Source organism: Engraulis encrasicolus, chromosome 5 (assembly GCF_034702125.1).
Source record: "Engraulis encrasicolus isolate BLACKSEA-1 chromosome 5, IST_EnEncr_1.0, whole genome shotgun sequence".
NCBI classification, from domain to species: domain Eukaryota; kingdom Metazoa; phylum Chordata; class Actinopteri; order Clupeiformes; family Engraulidae; genus Engraulis; species Engraulis encrasicolus.
In genome coordinates, this window is record NC_085861.1 from 3,885,145 (window position 1) to 3,902,644 (window position 17,500).

At 44.4% G+C, this 17,500-nt stretch overlaps 3 protein-coding genes across 3 annotated transcripts in view; 1 reads left to right on the forward strand and 2 right to left on the reverse strand.

Moving 5' to 3' along the window:
* The window catches only part of adam22 (ADAM metallopeptidase domain 22), an 85,987-nt gene that overhangs the window by 22,146 nt on the left and 46,341 nt on the right, over positions 1 to 17,500 (forward strand). Inside the window, exons 3-5 of the mRNA XM_063198521.1 lie at positions 14,852 to 14,927; positions 16,160 to 16,239; positions 17,259 to 17,333. Coding sequence (XP_063054591.1) covers positions 14,852 to 14,927; positions 16,160 to 16,239; positions 17,259 to 17,333 — 231 coding nt within the window. The remainder of the gene's footprint in view (positions 1 to 14,851; positions 14,928 to 16,159; positions 16,240 to 17,258; positions 17,334 to 17,500) is intronic.
* LOC134448851 (E3 ubiquitin-protein ligase TRIM35-like) overlaps positions 1 to 17,500 on the reverse strand; it is an 89,689-nt gene that overhangs the window by 7,775 nt on the left and 64,414 nt on the right. The gene's annotated exons all lie outside the window — the stretch shown is intronic.
* On the reverse strand, positions 9,359 to 14,103 carry cldn12 (claudin 12). Its single transcript, XM_063198522.1, has 3 exons — positions 13,999 to 14,103; positions 11,927 to 12,215; positions 9,359 to 10,652 (listed from the first exon to the last, which is right to left on the reverse strand). The coding sequence occupies exons 2-3, from the start codon at positions 12,155 to 12,157 to the stop codon at positions 9,687 to 9,689; spliced, it is 1,197 nt and encodes a 398-aa protein (XP_063054592.1). The 5' UTR covers positions 12,158 to 12,215; positions 13,999 to 14,103; the 3' UTR covers positions 9,359 to 9,686.

Genomic DNA, 17,500 nt, shown 5'->3' on the forward strand with positions numbered 1-17,500 from the left:
TGGTGTAGACAGTAATACCACAACAGAATGGACTATCATTAGGCGTGTATTAATTAACATGTAGACCCTATTCTAAAAGTGTTACTAAATATGAAATAGGTGGAACTATGTAATGTCATACCACTGGTGTTGTGGTTTCCGCTGTAACAACACTTCTACCTCTACTTTATACGTCTGATATTTTGTACAAAAGCCGCACTCTCGGGTGTGATTCTTGTATTTAATTTTAGTGGGTTAGCATGACAGACGACAGACGTCAAGAAACGACTGTCTGTCATGCTAACCCACTAAAATAAAATACAAGAATCACAAAATATGAACATTGCTGTTCGCTGGCACACAAAGACCTCGTGAAAAACATTTGGGGGTTGAGGACACTTACACTTTCTGAAACAAAAATACTACATCTGTGATATGAAACGTTTGGCTCGTGAAGTACCTCTGTGATATAGTATAGTATAGTATAGTATAGTATAGTATAGTATAGTATAGTATAGTATAGTATATTATCCCGCAATGGGAAAATTCAGTTGTTGCAGCAGTAACATACAGATTGTGCAAAAACATACAAGCACACACAACACAAGGTTAAAAAGAATATAAGATAGATAAAAATAGAGATGTTAAAGAAAATAGAAATATCTCTGTTAAAAACAACAAGTCCATTAGTAAAAGAGAAAGTGCATTTGTTTGGCTGGTGAAGTGAAGCCACCCTGATGTAATCCTAGTGCTCTCAGCTCTACAGGAAAGATGCAGCTATTGGTTTGATACAACACGTCCATGGCCACCTTAATACAGTGCCAGGTGATGTATTTGCCATATATTGCGGGCGCCTTTTGTGATTGGGTCGATCGAGGGGGTTGGGGGGGGGGGGGGGTGGTAAGCGTGCTGACGTCTGGTCGTGTCGTTAAACATCGTGACGAATGGGACAGAGCCAGCGGAATTTGGCAGCAGCACCGTAAATCTGCTCGGGAGCTCATTTCTCGTTGGGAACTGTGCTGTGTAGTAGGTCTAGCCTGAACGCTCTGAAATAGCGGAGGGCCGTGTGTGTGAGTGTGTGTGTGTGTGTGTGTGTGTGTGTGTGTGTGTGTGTATGGGTGTGTGTGTGTGAGAGAGAGAGACAGAGAGAGGGAGAGAGGGAGAGAGAGAGAGAGAGAGAGAGAGAGAGAACAGGGACAGGAGAGAGAGAGAGAGAGAGAGAGAGAGAGAGAGAGAGAGAGAGAGAGAGAGAGAGAGAAGGGTTGGGGTTCACTTTCTCTTCCGCTGTCACTAGTGTCACAAGGGTGTGTGTGTGTGTGTGTGTGTGTGTGTCTGTGTTGTTGTTTGGGGTTCACTTTCTCTTCCGCTGTCACTAGTGTCACAAGGGTGTGTGTGTGTGTGTGTGTGTGTGTGTGTGTGTGTGTGTGTGTGTGTGTGTGTGTGTGTGTGTGTGTGTGTGTGTGTGTGTGTGTGTGTGTGTGTGAGTGACAGGGGATCCTGAGGGGTCAGGAGCAGGAGACAGATGCTCTGTGATCTCTGGATGTCTTGGCATAGCAGACGCTGCAGGAGGGAGAGGTGTGTGTGTGTGTGTGTGTGCGTGTGTGTGTGTGTGTGTGTGTGTGTGTGTGTGTGTGTGTCTGGGTGTCGACCAGTACGTGACAGGGCTACTATACCCAACACCTCCCAAACTTGATTCTCCTCTTTACAATCACTAAAATCATAAAAAGATAGTAGAGTACTTGAATTAATCCTGAAGGAAATGAAGGTGTCTGACAGCTTACATAGATACAAGACAGGCCCATGGTGCGATTTTACGGTAAACCAGAAGAGGGGATAGCCTATATTTCAGATTTTAAACAATATCCATGGAATTACATTGAACTGTGATTAAAATCATGTAGAAAAAGTGGCGTTATCAAAACCAGAAGGGGGGACAATCCCCCCCATACCCCCTACAAAGCCCACACTGCATAGACCTAATACACATTATTGCACATTGCAGTAAACATATAATCTGAGATAGTCATTGGCCCTACCGTGGCTCTAATGGAGGTTGTGGTTATTGTTATTTGTAGCAGTTAACTGTGGCCTGGGATTGCAGCAGGCGGTGAAGAGGTTAGAAACTATTAAAAAAATCTTTGATTGCAGGGGTATTGGAATAGAGTTACCATCATAGAACATGTACGTACCATGGCAATGTTATGGAAAGCATATTGTTCATCCTTGCTCCCTCCCTCACAATGATGAAATTAAATTTAAATACTCAGGTACCATTTGAAGAGCTCTTTTCCAAAATGAGATATATCTATTTTATAGTGTTGGGAAATGTACATTTTTGTATTGGGCATTCCTTTGAATTGCATTGCGAAATGCATTTTATAGAGGTTTAAAAAGTATGTTCTCAAAACATTTGAATGGTAAGAATTAACATATTGATGAGAGGACTTCTTAACAGTCAATTCCAATATTAAAACGCAAAAAGTCAAAAATGGTGGATATAGCGTTTTGGAAAAGAGCTCTCCATTTTTACTCTTGAGTTTATCCCCAAACTAAAATGAAAGGCATTTTGATTTTCAACGCTCGGTTATTTTTTCTTATGCAGCCCTTAAAGATAGAATTAGAGTTTTCCTTCACAGGATGTGCCCGAGGTGGTGTTACTGTATTCTAAAATGATAGTGCTTTTATTTTTCTGCTTTTCTTTGTTACTTCCACAACACTGAATTATGTATGGAATAGCCTCTATACAAGAGTGAAATGAACCTGCACAACACACCAGCATTTTTACTAAAAGAATTAGTTATTTATTTTTTCATTAGAAATAAGGCCATAGTGAATATTGGCATTTTGACATACAACACAAAACCATGTGACAAGAGTACAAAGACAACGGGTGAGAAAAAGGCTTTTTAAAGGACCAGTTCAGTCAATTTCAATATGCTGTTGTATTGCTAACGCTACCCTTGACTTGTCAGCACCCGGTGATGCCACAGTTTTCGGATCAGCCCTTTCCGAGATATGAGCAATTTTTAATAGGGGCAGCGTTTGTTTAATTTTTTTTTTGAAATAACATGGGCCTACTCCAAATGTGTTTTCAAAAGGTACTGCTGTTTGCTAGTTGTCTGTTGATGTTTTATAACCTTTTGGATGTTTTTGGGAATAAATAAAAATTGTTTTTTTGAAATGTAAACAAAGCGCTGCCCCCATTACAATGACCAGGATCTCGGAAACGGCTGAAGAAGACGAAAAAAAAAAATCTCAGGTACTGACAAGTCCAGGGTAGTGTGAGCATTACAACTGCATGTTGAAATTGACTGAACTGGTCCTTTAAGGAAAGGCAGTAGAATGTAGCGCATGTTGCTTCTTCATCTCTTAATTTCTCTACGAGCAACACATCACATTAATAAAAAAAATTAAAAAAAATGCACTAGTGCAATGGCACATTTCACAAAAAATAACATTTGTAACAGACAGTACAAATTATGAATTACACACATTTTAGTTACAAAATGAACAATTCTCGTCCATATTTTGAGTAGGACAAAATACTAGTGTTAAAGCAGATGGATTCTACTGCATATGCCTCAGCCTAAAAATTAACATTAAAAGTACTGTAAAAAAAAAAAAAAAAAGCCCCAATAATTTATGTAGTACTGTTGACACACATGTCAAGTCAACACAATACACATGTAAAATAACAATTACATCAAAGCCAATTAAAAGTAACACAAACTAAAAAGTGTACACTTGTGTGAAGTAGGCACTGCCCAGCCTCAGTGTTAGAAGCACTTCCGGTTAGTGTGAGATTAGCACTGTCGATTAGCGTTGTTGTGGAGTGATGGTATAGAGCTCAGCTATGCCTCGACTGCCTTCTCTGTCGCTTCAATGATTGGCTGTGGATGAAAGTGTCTGCAAAGTGTAATCTTGTGTCAATCACAACCTCAGATATGATCGCTTTGCTACAGGCAAATATTTCCTCCCTTTCAGACATAGTCAGTAATAGCATGACGACCACTTCTTGGCTCCATCACAACATGGCACTTTAACATTACATTAAATTACACTGAGCTGACGCTTTTATCCAAAGCAACTTAGATGCTTTTCAGGGCATTGGTTACAGTCCCTGGAGCAATGTAGGGTTAGGTACCTTGCTCAAGGTCACTTCAGCCATGGATGGGGGACGTGTAGGGAGAGGTAAGGGGGGGATTTGAACCTGCAATCCTCTGATCTGAAGACCAGCTCCCAAACCAAAAGGCCAGGCCAAGGCTGCACTTGCGAGCAAGCTCAACCTGTTTCCTGAGCGTACGTAAATGCAGCTGCATCGATATGGGACATAATTAGCGGCGCGCTAAACACTAAATTAGGATGCGGCCATGGGAGACAGCTGCAGTGCATGCTGGGACAGTAAATTAGGGCACGCACGCACTGCGCTCTCCTCAGCAAAACACTCTGCATCTCATCCCATCCCGTCCAGCAGACTGTGTGCTACTGTCACAGTCACTCCCCTTGGGCTTGCAGTACCTGTCTGTCCAAAAGTGGTGACATGTCCTCATTATTTTGGAAAGTGTGTGTGTGTGTGTGTGTGTGTGTGTGTGTGTGTGTGTGTGTGTGTGTGTGTGTGTGTGTATATCACAGTGATCTTGCCATGCAAGGGCGATTGTGAATTATAAGTGAAGGCATGAGGGTGGGAGATATATCACAGGCTACTGTTGCAGTAGTGTCAGTCTCCTGACAGTGCAGTGCCATCATCTGAAATCTACTGTGTCACATTAACAAGAAAAAAAATCATTTCAGTGATGTGTACGTATTTATATAAATAAAATGAAATACAGAAGTGAAGAGACAATTAGAGATGTTCTACAGTGAGTCAGTGTTCTACTGTGAGTCAGTGTTCTACAGTGAATCAGTGTTTGACTGGCTAGGAGTCATACGTAGTAGTGTGAACAGGCACAGTGAGTTAGTGAGTGGTGAGTTGAGGTTAGTAGAATACATGAAAAAAAAAAAACAATACATTAAAATTATACAAGGATTAAACCATGATCCATGACTGAATCAACTGACAGCAAAGAGACTATAGCGTCAGAGAAGTCCAACAAATTAATTTGATCACAAAAACAGCGTACTGAATAGATGGCACGAGCCAAGACTTTTTTTTAAAGACAAAAGTAGTAATTGAATGTGATCTACTCGCTGCGTTGTTTTGACACTTTAGTGAAACACCAAATAGAGGGAGAGCACACAGTTTGGAAAAGAACATATTTCACAAAAACAGCCCAAAAAGGGTAGTGTTTCTAACTTGTGTAAGACACCCAGAAGAAACTGTAGGCTTCACCACTACTCTCTGAGACCAGAGAGAGTAGATAAGAGAGAGGTTCCGCTGGCCCATTGTTTCCGGGTTCTACTCTCGCAAGGGGGAGAGGGGGGGGATCCCCCTTTAGGCAGACCTAAGGACTGTTCTATTCATTCTAAGAGCATTATGACACGCCCCTTTAGGCAGACCGGAACCTGGTCACGTTAGGTGCCCATAGAAGGAAAAAAAAAAAAAAAAAAAGGTTCCCATAGAAACCTATTATGTTGGCATATCTCTATATACTTAAAGAATCTCTACTGAGACTGCTCTGCACTTGAAGGCCTGTAGTCGTGATGTGCAGCTTCTGCTGGGCAGCTGATGAACGGCTCTGAGGCAGGCGGGCGTAAAACAAAATCAATACACCATTCCAATGTAACGGCACGGCACTGACTTCATAAAAGCGGCACGCCAGGAATTTAAACCAGACATCGTACAGTAGGCCTACAGGGGGGCTTTGACAGCATTTCCCATAATGTGTGTGACCAAGATCAGTCAGGGAAGAGAAGAGAGTGGTTCTGGTTATTATTTAATTAATCTACCGTTTCTAACATTATTGCCATGAGCTGCATCAGATATGAATAGGACACGGAACAAATGGGCATAACATGCAAGTAAGCATTCTAACCCCAGCACTGCCAAAGGAGACTTTGTGTGAATTTATTCACACAATCTGAAAATAAATGAATAACGTTCCAAATCAAAATCTAAATTCAAATACTTTTGTTTTGAATTATCATCTATTTGTCCCAATCAGAATAGCACAGCACAGCAGCACCCGCTCTGAATATGAAGATGGAAGTAGTGACACATGCCACGTTTACATTATGTTTTCAAAGCAGAATTAAGGTTCATTCAGAATTAATTGAGTTAATTCTTAATTAAATGTCTCATGGAGACAAGGTCTTCATCCAGCCATCCATACAACCATCATCACCACTCATGTTTTGATACACTCAGAATATCACAGCACAGCACAGGAGCTAGGAGCAGGAAGTAGTGACACATTGTAAGGCATACAGTCAAAGGTGTAGGTTTGGCTCGAAAACTGGTGGGGAAATTTCAATCGCAAATGGTCCGGATATGCTGTTTTTGCATTATTTTTTAGGTTTATCTGGAAAGTGGTATGGACATGTCCCCACCGTCCCCCCCTAAAATTACGCCCATGCATACAGTAACTCCCCAGGGTGATGTGGAATGATGGGAAGGGGAGGGTAGAGCAGGTCATGGCCAGGTCAGGTCATCTGCCCTACATGAGTCACACTACACTGTGTGTGTGTGTGTGGTCAGATTCCAGAAGCCAAGTCACACACAGAGTGTCGGTAACAAGACCAATGACACCATTAATCAACAGCTAAAGGCATTTCCAACCAAGACTCATTGCGGACCGTGGTTCCCTATCTTTTGTCTGCTGGGACCTATTTCTTAGTAATGTTTTTATCTGATACTCACAGGAAAATTAACTGCATTTATTAACCATACAAGTTAATACTGTATCCAATTTATGGATTAATGTTAACTGTTAAATCTATGGTCTAACTGTTATGCAAAATTCCCCCCTCCAGTGCCCCCATAGGGGTCCCGGCCCCTAGTTTGGGAACCATAAGGGCTTTCTAACCGAACCTCATTGCGTACTGTAAGCCATTCTACTAAGTGGATTTCCACACCACATGTAAGAATCAACAGATAGAGTTCAGGAGACATACAAATGACAAACCATCCTCTCCAAGCACACACCAATTTCCAATTAAGGCCACAGTGGCTTCGCTGAAGCTTCCCTGAAAGAGCTTCATGGAGACTGTCCAGCGAGAGGGTTTAAATTGGATTTCAAAAACATCCAAGTGGCACACAAGTCAACATAATATCCAACACCAGATTAGGGATGGCGAAATGTTAAAACTCTTAACCGGCTACTGAGCCTCATTAACCGGTGGTTAACCGGCTATCGAAAATTCTATAACTGCCATTTATGATACCCTGTCCTGTCGTGCGTCTGTTTGTTTTCCAAATGTCTGTGAGCTCTGCTGCGGCAGAACCACGCTCTGTGCTGTGGTTGTGCTTAAGAAATTCCACCATGGGACGGCTCATGCTCACATTTATCATTTTTGGATAGTCTATTGAAGTTGAGTGAGTGAGCGGGGGGCGGGGCGGTTAACCGTTTTTTTTTTGTTTTTTTTTTAAACTGGCTACCGTTGATCCTGGCGACTATGGGTTAAACGGCTACCGGTTAACATCCCTACACCTGATCACTCTCCCTTCAGAGAAGAAGCTCTAGGGTCCAGTCCATTATCCTAACTGCCATCCACCCTTGTGCTTGTGGCCTCGTGATGACGTCACAAGAAATTGATTGAAAGTTTATTTCACTATCTCGCAAAAGCGCAATTCAAAGATCATTTTCTCATTTGCCATCATGGTGTTGAATGGGGAGTAGGGGTGGGCGGTATGGCCAAAAATGTATACCTCGGTATAATTTTAGCCACGGTATATATCACGGTATTGTACATTTGTGTATAAAATGTTAAAATTAAGCGTTTTGTGGCAAAATGACCAAAACACCATTTTTTTGCATTTTAACTACAGGACGCAATGCGCTATTGCGGTAGACGGTATGAGACAAAATCTCTATCATTGATGAAAAAATACCGCACACGATATTATACCGCGGTTACCGCCCACCCCTAATGGGGAGAAGTCCCCCAAAAGTTGTTGTTGTGCGCGCCTGGGCTGACAGCAGGTAAGCTATACTGTTTTCTTCACGGAGGCAGGATGTAGGCGAAGTGCGAGGTCCCAAGCACAGGTGGAGGAGGGGAGATTAGATAATCTAGGGGTGCATCCCAATATGTGTCCTTGCCTCCTCCACTTGTGCTTGTCTCCTCGTCCCGCCTCCTGGCCCCTCCTCCGTGGAGAAAACAATAAAGTTTCCCAGCTGTCAGCCTCGCCACAACAACTTTTGAGAGACTGTTTTTCATTCACCATCCCAATTGCAAATGAGAAAAAGACTTTACAATTGAGCTTTCGCAAGATATTGAAATAAAATGCTGTTGTCAGTGATGTCATCATGACGAGAAGCAAGTGGAGGAGGCAAGTGGAGGAGGCAAGGTCACATATTGGGATGCACCCAGGGTTCCCACACCTTTTTCATGAACAAATTCAAGAACTTTTCAAGCACCTTCAAGAACCAAATTTTCAGTTTTCCAGCACCTTCAATAGGTTGCGGGAAGGGGTGTGGGGGTCCTCCCCCAGAAATTTCTGCATTTTTAAGATGCAATTTCCTGCATTTTAATCAATTTTACAGTGTCTTATGCCAAATCCCATTTGAAATCTCACTCCCTCAGATTTTTGATGTGCCTGAACAATCTATTTCTATTATTCGGCTTACTGAGTTTGACTTGACACAAATTTCAAGCATTTTCAAGCACTTCACCAAAAAATCAAGCATTTTCACAACCTTGAAAACGCTTATTTGAAATTCAAGCATTTTCAAGGAATTCAAGCACGAGTGGGAACCCTGGATAATGGACCGTACCCCTAGTTTAATTTTTAGTGTTTCTTGGCAGCCGTCTCTGCCTGCTTTCCTCACAGAAAATATTGTCATTAGACCACAATGTGGATGAATGAATGAATGAATGAATGAATGAATGAATGAATGAATGAATGCTGTTATCTGCAGTATCACAAGACAGTAGGAAGTCCAGCCGTAGACAGGGGAATTGAGTACAATGGAGATGAGTACAGCTGGCCTCTCATAGCCAGGCCACGCCCTCCTAGTGACGCAACACCTTCAGCGTGAATTCTGAGCTCCGGAAAAAATCAGAAACCCCCTCTCACTTTGTCAGGAAGCAAACAACCTGTGGCAAACCACAGGTCAACCATGCCGTTTGGGAAATGTGAATTGTTATGCTCTTGGTCAGACCAAGTCTCGAAGAAGAGATTTGAAAGTCGATGATAATCAGGCTAGTCCTTTCCTGCTCTCACAGCCAGCTGTTTCCAGAGCAAGAAATGCCACAGTGACGGACAAAAAAAACAAAACAAAAAAACAGTGCAAGGTCCATTTGAACCTCTTTTGTTGCGTGTTTCAATACTCGAGTCTAAAATTTGAGTACGTACAATTCCAAGACTGCAGATCCCTCCATGTAACAATGTCCCCCTTCAAATTTTTCCTTCAATTACACCAAGCCAATTTTCTGCTACAAGCTTTTCTCTACAGTCCTTCATGGCACCGCCAGACCAAAAGCGATCAAGGCCACCTCCTTAAAAGATATATAAAACTTCAAATGAGTTCAAAACAAAAACAGAAATACACACACATATAAAAACAAAAACTCACGGACTCCAACGAGACACATTGAATCGGTCACCAGTGTCACTCCGTGAGGACAGGAATGTCAATCTCAATGCCGGAGTGCCGCGACCGCGAGGAGTAGCGATGGCTAGCGTATCGCTGAGAACCACCGCCGCCACCGTACCCTTGCTGTGACGGCGCGTAGCCCGCCTGAGACGCTGCGTAGCCCGCTTGCGACTGGGCGTAGCCCGTTTGTGATTGGCCGTAGCCCGCTTGCGACGGAGCATAACCCGCTTGCGACGGAGCGTAACCCGCTTGCGACTGGGCGTAACCACCCTGTGAAGCAGCGTAACCTTGCGAGGCAGCGTAGCCGTACGTCAGGGGCACGCCTGCCTCCGAGCCGTACCCCCCGTCCTGCCCCGCCATCTGCGCGGCCGCCGTGTACATCTGGGAGTGCAGCGGCTGCATGGTGACGCTGGCCGGGTACCCAGACGGCCCCATGGTGCCCACAAATCCTCCAACGCTACCTGGGGGGCCCTCCATGAACTGCGGGCCGTAGGCGCCGGGCGAGGGCGGCATCATGCCCACGGCGTTGGCGGTGAGCGGCTGTGCGGAGAGGCTGCCGGGCATGACGGGCGGCTCGGGGAAGGGCAGCCAGAAGGGCGAGGGCAGCTTCTTGCACATGCAGTACCACATGAACAGCAGCAGCGCAGCCAGCAGCAGGCCCCCCGCACTCCCGATGGCCACGTACACCGCAAAGTCCACCGCGAACACGCCCTCGTAGCGCCGGTTCAGCTCCTCCGTGTGGAACAGGAACCAGACGGAGGGGGGCATGGCCGCGCCGCCGCCCAGGAAGAGGAACATCCCGGCCACCAGGTGGCAGCCCACGCTGTTGACCAGGCAGCAGCGGCCGCGGATGTCCTCGGGCTCCTTGGAGCAGCAGGCCGTCTTGCACATGCCCATCAGCATCAGGAAGAGGGCCAGCGTCGCCAGGGCCACGCCGGTGGGAAGGCACATCTGCAGCAGACGCAGATCCAACTGGTCCACCTGCAATGGAGAGGAGAGGAGAGGAGAGTAACATTTAGTAGAGTAGAGTAACATTTAGAAGAGTAGAGTACTGGTCCACCTGCAATGGAGAGTAGAGGAGAGGAGAGTAACATTTAGTAGAGTAGAGTAACATTTAGTAGAGTAGAGTAACATTTAGTAGAGTAGAGAGTAGAGTAGTGTGTATGGCATGCCTATCTGTTAATCATTCAGATGGCATTAGGGTCCAGCTGGTCCACCTGTAATGGAGAGTAGAGTAGAGTAGAGTAGAGTATAGTAGAACAGAGTCGTGTGTATGGTATGTCTATCTATTCAGATGCCATTAGGTCCAACTGGTCCACCTGTAATGGAGAACATGAGGGAAGGAATTAATAAGGCGTGTTAATGGATGAAAAATAAATATCCACATTTAAACCAGGGTCCAGCTGGTCCACCTGCAATGTAGAGTAGAGTAGAGTAAAGTAACATTTGTTAATTCTGTAGAAAATGAAGGTGTCGGCCAGCGGAGACAGTCACAGTACACAATACACACAATATTTAAGACATCAATACACAGCAACAGCAGACGCAGGTCCAACTGGTCCACCTGAAGGAATTAATAAGGCGTGTTAATGGATGGATAATAAATATCCACATTTACAACTAGGGCTGGGTAAAATAATCGATTCAATCGATAATCGATCAATAGCATTTAAAATTCACATAATCGATTCACAGGGCACAAAATCAATTTTGTTGGTTCCTTTTCTTTTTGTTCTTTTTGTTTAATTTAGGTCTATGGAAAATACCCAGTAGGTATTAGTCAATTAGGCCTAGGCCTACTTATTACAAATTAGCAATCTGTTAACACTGTCAAGCCACAGCCCTTTGACATTTATATATAAAAATAGGCAACACTAACTTATCTCTTGGGGGAAATTCTAGCACCAAGAAGGGAATGGATTGAATCAATTCGGAGTTAATCGAATAGAATCGTGATTAATCGATTCAAAGCCCTAAGAATCAAAATCGAATCGATACAGGAACATGACTGTGATACCCAGCCCTATTTACAACAGGATCCAACTGGTCCACCTGCAATGGATACATAAGGGAAGAAATTTACTGTATTTCATTAAATGATAGCCAGGAGGCCCTTGGAGGACTTTTAGGGCCCTTGGAGGAATTTGAAGTGGCCCCTTGAATGAAAACTGTTCCCCAGACCTGGTCTAGCCTCTACGTGCATTCACCCCTCGCCCCACCCTGTATCCATGCTGAGGAAGAGAGAGTGTACGCACCTTGGCCCACCAGTCCGGGTCGAAGTAGTAGCAGCCGGTGGATCCCTCGCGCTTCACACACTTGGTCCAAAGGCCGTCGTAGACCGTCACGTTGCGCGCATTAGCGTCGTGGGTGATGAGACGCGTGGTGCGCCACTGCGGGATCACCGTGGCAACCAGCAGCCCACCCAGCGACAGCAGCGCGATGACAAAGGAGAAGGCATTGGTGGCGTGGATGTCACGGCACGACATGGCGGCTGGTGAGGGGGTGGGGTGAGGTGAGGCTGGAGGGAGGGAGAGGGATAGTGGCCTGCAATGGAAATATGGTTACACTTTACTTGACGCCGGCGCCATACGCCTGTCATGAATGAGTCTTAAACATTATCACAATGTCATAATAAACGTTTTATGGTCATGAAAAGTTGACATTGTTTGGGCTGTCTTTACCAAAACCGAATGTCGCTAATGATAAAAATCATAAAATGTGTATGACTTTGACGTAATGTTTAAGACATGTCATGACAAAAAGACCAACAAAGGTCGGCGTCTGCGTCTTGAACTTAATGCTCGTGTATTGCTTGGTGCGAGCACTCCCAAAAAAGTAGTAATCACTCAAAATAATGGAAAAAAGGAGGCGCACACAAGACTTGTGTGAAAAAGTGTATTGAAGCCGAAAATATACAACAGAAGTCTAAGGTTAACTGGAGAGACAGACGTTTCGGAGCTAGTCCATTCTCAATGTCTCCAGCTCCGAAACGTCTGTCTCTCCAGTTAACCTTAGACTTCTGTTGTATATTTTCGGCTTCAATACACTTTTTCACACAAGTCTTGTGTGCGCCTCCTTTTTTCCATTATTTTGTAGACATGTCATATGCATGACGCTGGCATCAAGTAAAGTGTTACTGGGCATCAGAGGACAGGATAGCACCGTCTTCCCCACACATAGACAAAAACATACAGTAAAATACATTCTCACTAAAATCATACTCTGACACTGTGCCAAGTATGCCTCTATGCAAACAAAAATATTGCACACCCGCCCACATACACATACACGACACTGTCACACAGTGATGCATATGGCTGTATTTACTGCAGTGATGGCCTCTCAGAGTTCAGACTGAACAGCGTAGTAGCTGATTGGTAGAGGTAGTTCTACTGCTCAAGATAGTTGGCACACTGGCAGGGGCAGGGGAGAGTGCCACCAGGCCAGGAGATGAGGAGGGAGGAGGGGGGCAAGGTCATCAGAGCTGCGGAGGTCCCGGATCAGCTCAGCAAAATATTATCAGTCAGCTGTTAAAGGATTACCGTACACTATCTATCGCTGCTATGGGGGGGGGATGAGGTCACCACAATCTCAGTTATCATGGTAGGCCAACTGTATTTTGGGGACATCACAGACTAGACATTGTTGGAAAGTAGCCGAGTTGCCCCTCTGTGGGACTGGCTCAATCATAATGGGATGTTGTTTCCTAATTAATAGAAGACAAATGAATCCGCTGCTTTGTTTGGGGTTGTTCCCACGTTCTCCGCCTAATAAGGCAACCATCCCCTGCGGTTCCCCGCAAAGACCCAACACATCGCCTTGCCACTCCGTTACAAGCATTTTGTAAGTCCACTTGAGACCGGCTCTTTCAATGTTGAAGTGCTCTCTAGATCTAAACAATTCACCACAGCAAAGTCTCCCTAGAAAGACTCCGCAAACACCTGCTAATTTGAACGTCTGACCAAAGCTAACCAGTTAGCGATTCTGTAGCAACAGGAAACGACATACAAATCGTTTCGAATCATTCGTCGATATTTCACAACACCTCTGTGATGTTAGCATTGACACTCCTCGTCCCTTTTCATTAATAGCAAAACAAATAACAAACAAAAAACGCGGTGACTCCGTGGAGTAGCTCTGTCTAGCTCACATATCAACTTTATTAGCTCGTTAGCAAGGATACTTCACTAGCTTGGCAACTGTTTTGCCTAGCGACGTGATAGCAACCTGTTGCATTACACTTTCCCACAGCAGTTTTACAGAAAATAGGCTCCAGGGTGAAATAGCGTAAACATTTCAAAGTGAATAACGGCTTTCATGATCCTACCTCTACGTTTGGCGAGTCCACTGAAACAGTCAAAGAGAGATTCCAACCATTTTCCTGTTTGTTGTGGGCGCTGACTGTGCGGCGCTTCTCCGGGGATCTTTTTCCTGTTGCTGTCTGAATATGCGCGCTCCCGTGCCTTGCACGGGCACTGCATCAAAGTGACGTCATTGGATAATTGAAGGGCTCTTTTGTACGCAGAAACTAATGACCAACATTTATTTTTTCAGTAAATAAGCATTTATATTGTCATAATAAGTAATTATGTCATTGTTGAAAATGGTTCAATATTATATTTGTGTGTGTGTGTGTGTGTGTGTGTGTGTGTGTGTGTGTGTGTGTGTGTGTGTGTGTGTGTGTGTGTGTGTGTGTGTGTGTGTGTGTGTGGGCCTATTGTTTTTTTGTTTTGTAAATTGTATGTCTTTGGTGAGTGGGTATCCATGACTGTCCTGTCGTGCATAACTTTTAAAATTGCTGCCTCTTGGCCAGGACTTCCTGGAAGAAGAGTCACTGTGACTCAACGGGACCTTCCTGGTTAAATAAAGGAAAAGAAGAAGAATGTCTTGGCTTTGAATAGGCCTACATACAGTACATTGAGACTATTAATAAAGCAACTTAGCCTAAAGTTGTCCCATAATCTGACTTCTGAAAAAAATATAATGGAGTGCCTATCTTATGTGAAGTAGGCTATTGACTGAGTGAAGTAAAACTCTCCCTATATCCAATTTATTCAAAGGTTCATTTTTCTCTCCAAATGTTTTTTTTTTTTTACGGTTGCCAATCCGACTGTAGATCGAGTGATAGTGGCAGTAAATATTCATCATGTCTCCTCTTCTCTTCCTGTTTGGTTTCCTAGGCGACGGGTGAAACCCAGTTCCACTTGGTGTATAAATCTCCTGGCCTGGAGGCTCCTGAGGGCTTTCTACCTCCCAGTAAGTCTTCCACCATAACCCAGATCTTACACAACACACACACACACACACACACACACACACACACACACACACACACACACACACACACACACACACAAGCAGACGCGCACGCATGCTCGCGCAGACACACACACACACACGCAAACGCACAGGCACGGCACACACACTGCAGATGACGCAGTCTCCCTCCATGTTCTGCCCCATTAATTAGAGCAGCGTAGCCTATTACGCACGGCCCAAAAACATGCGCTAACACCAGGCAGTCCCCTGGGAGCTATGTTACCATTAACAACGTGCAAAATATAAATAAATAAGCCATGCATCTGTAACCGAGGTCATCTGCACTAGTTCCCCACTCAGGACTCGAACCTGTGACTTAAGGACAGATTATAGTTCAGCAACGGCGCCGATAAGTATAAATTAGCCTTTACCAGTCAATGTTCCAGGCACAGCACGATACCACTGAGCTGAAGGTTCATGCTGATAGCTCAGGGGGCTACTGATACTGTACGAGGCTTCGGGAGGGAGGTTTACTAACATTCTACTGTACGAGGCTTCGGGAGGGAGGTTTAGGTTTACTAATGTTCTACCGATACTGTACGAGGCTTCGGGAGGGAGGCTTACTAACATTCTACACCGAACTCATAGTTGGTACATAGTTGGTACTGGCAGTTCTTCTTAACTTATTTGGGTATTGTATTTTGTATTATTTATTTTGTAATGTGTGCCATATATTTGACTTTTTAATTTTACAATTGTGTGCAATTAAGTTGCAATTAAGATTGAATAATCAAGACCATGATTATTCTTGGGCACTCAGTACATACAGTAAGTACTTTGTAGGTTCTAGATCTGCTGTGCTAGATCAGATGTACGTATGACCCTACGGTATGTTTACACGTGCCAATTTCTAATTCCACAAGTAAGAAAGAGGGATGCTTGCCAAGGGCACCAAGTTATCTAGAACTGGCCCTGTGTGTTGCAGATTGTAGGCTGCGTGCCGCGTAGTATGGCACAGTAGGGGTTAATGTCCTTTCTGGTATAGAAGATTGTAGTCTGCGTGTAGTATGGCACAGTAGGGGTTAATGTCCTTTCTGGTATAGAAGATTGTAGTCTGCGTGTAGTATGGCACAGTAAGGGTTAATGTCCTTTCTGGTATTGAAGAGTGTAGGCTGAGTGCTGTGTAGTGTGGCACAGTAGGGGTTAATGTTCTTTCCGGTGTTTTCTAGGTCTTCTGGCGGAGTCCCCCTTTCAGACGCCACCTGTGTATCCTGGGTCAAAGGTCACACTACGGAGAAGCAAGAGACAAGTGAGTACGCCTGTCAGACAGTGTGCACTGGCACACACACACATGCACGCACGCACACACACACACACCCATGCACACATACGCGCGCGCACGCGCACGCACACGCACACCACACGCACACACATACACACACAAGCACGCACACACATGCACGCATATTCACACGCACATACATAAGCACCACAAGCACGCACGCAGGTATGCACGCATGCACGCACACACACACGCACACACACGCATGGCACACACACATACACACGGCACACACACATACGCACGGCACAGACACATACGCACACACAGAATGTGTATTTTCAGTAAGTCTATGTACAGTATACAAGAGAGAGAGAGAGAGAGAGAGAGAGAGAGAGAGAGAGAGAGAGAGAGGGGAGGATGTGTATTTTCCCTGTGCTTAAGTGACACTGTGCACAATCTGTTTCCTATTTACGTCCGTTACTCTCTCTCTTTCTCTCTTTCTCTCCTTCTCTCTCGTTCTCTCTCTCTCTCTCTCTCTCTCTCTCGCTCCCATTCTCTTCCCCTGTGTCTCATGCAGAATAGATGAGTGAGAGTGCCTCTTCCATTCCTAATGGGGGGTCGATGTACAGTATTGGGCTTAGAGGTTGTTGTATTTATTGCTAGCTGTAGATGCAGCAACGGAAATCTCTAACCTCTAACACACACACACACACACACACACACACACACACACACACACACACACACACACACACACACACACACACACACACACACACACACACACACACACACTGCCAGGACATATACCCGAACCATTTGTAGAGCAAAGGGGTTGCATATAGCCTACCCTTGCTGCATGACCTACCTATAAGCATACACGCATGCATGCACAACCTTGTAGTTCATTTGAACACACCAGATGCCTGCGGGACAGTACAGCAGTAATGCATGCTACTGGTACCAGATGATGCTGTTTTTTGGTGTATGATACTGCAGCTTGTTGATGTGTGTTTGTTTGTTTATTTATTTAAACCCCTCAGGCAACCAGAAGCCCACACAGTATAGAGACGGAGACCAAATACATTGAGCTGATGGTTATAAACGATCACTTGATGGTAAGACCACCCCGTACTGTGGATTGAAATGAGTCTGCATTTATGCTACGTACTGTAGGCTATTATGCAAGTCACTTGGAACAATTACAGTTGTATTAAGTAAAAGCAGTGTGATGTTAAGTTTTAATCATGTAATATCATACCACTAGTGTTATCATTACATCTCT

Bases quoted from the DNA above. Each gene is read 5' to 3' on its own strand.
- cldn12 (XM_063198522.1), bottom strand. From the start codon at position 12,157: ATGTCGTGCCGTGACATCCACGCCACCAATGCCTTCTCCTTTGTCATC. The intron at 10,653-11,926 runs GTGCGTACACTC...TCTCCATTGCAG, and splicing joins ACCCGGACTGGTGGGCCAAG to GTGGACCAGTTGGATCTGCG.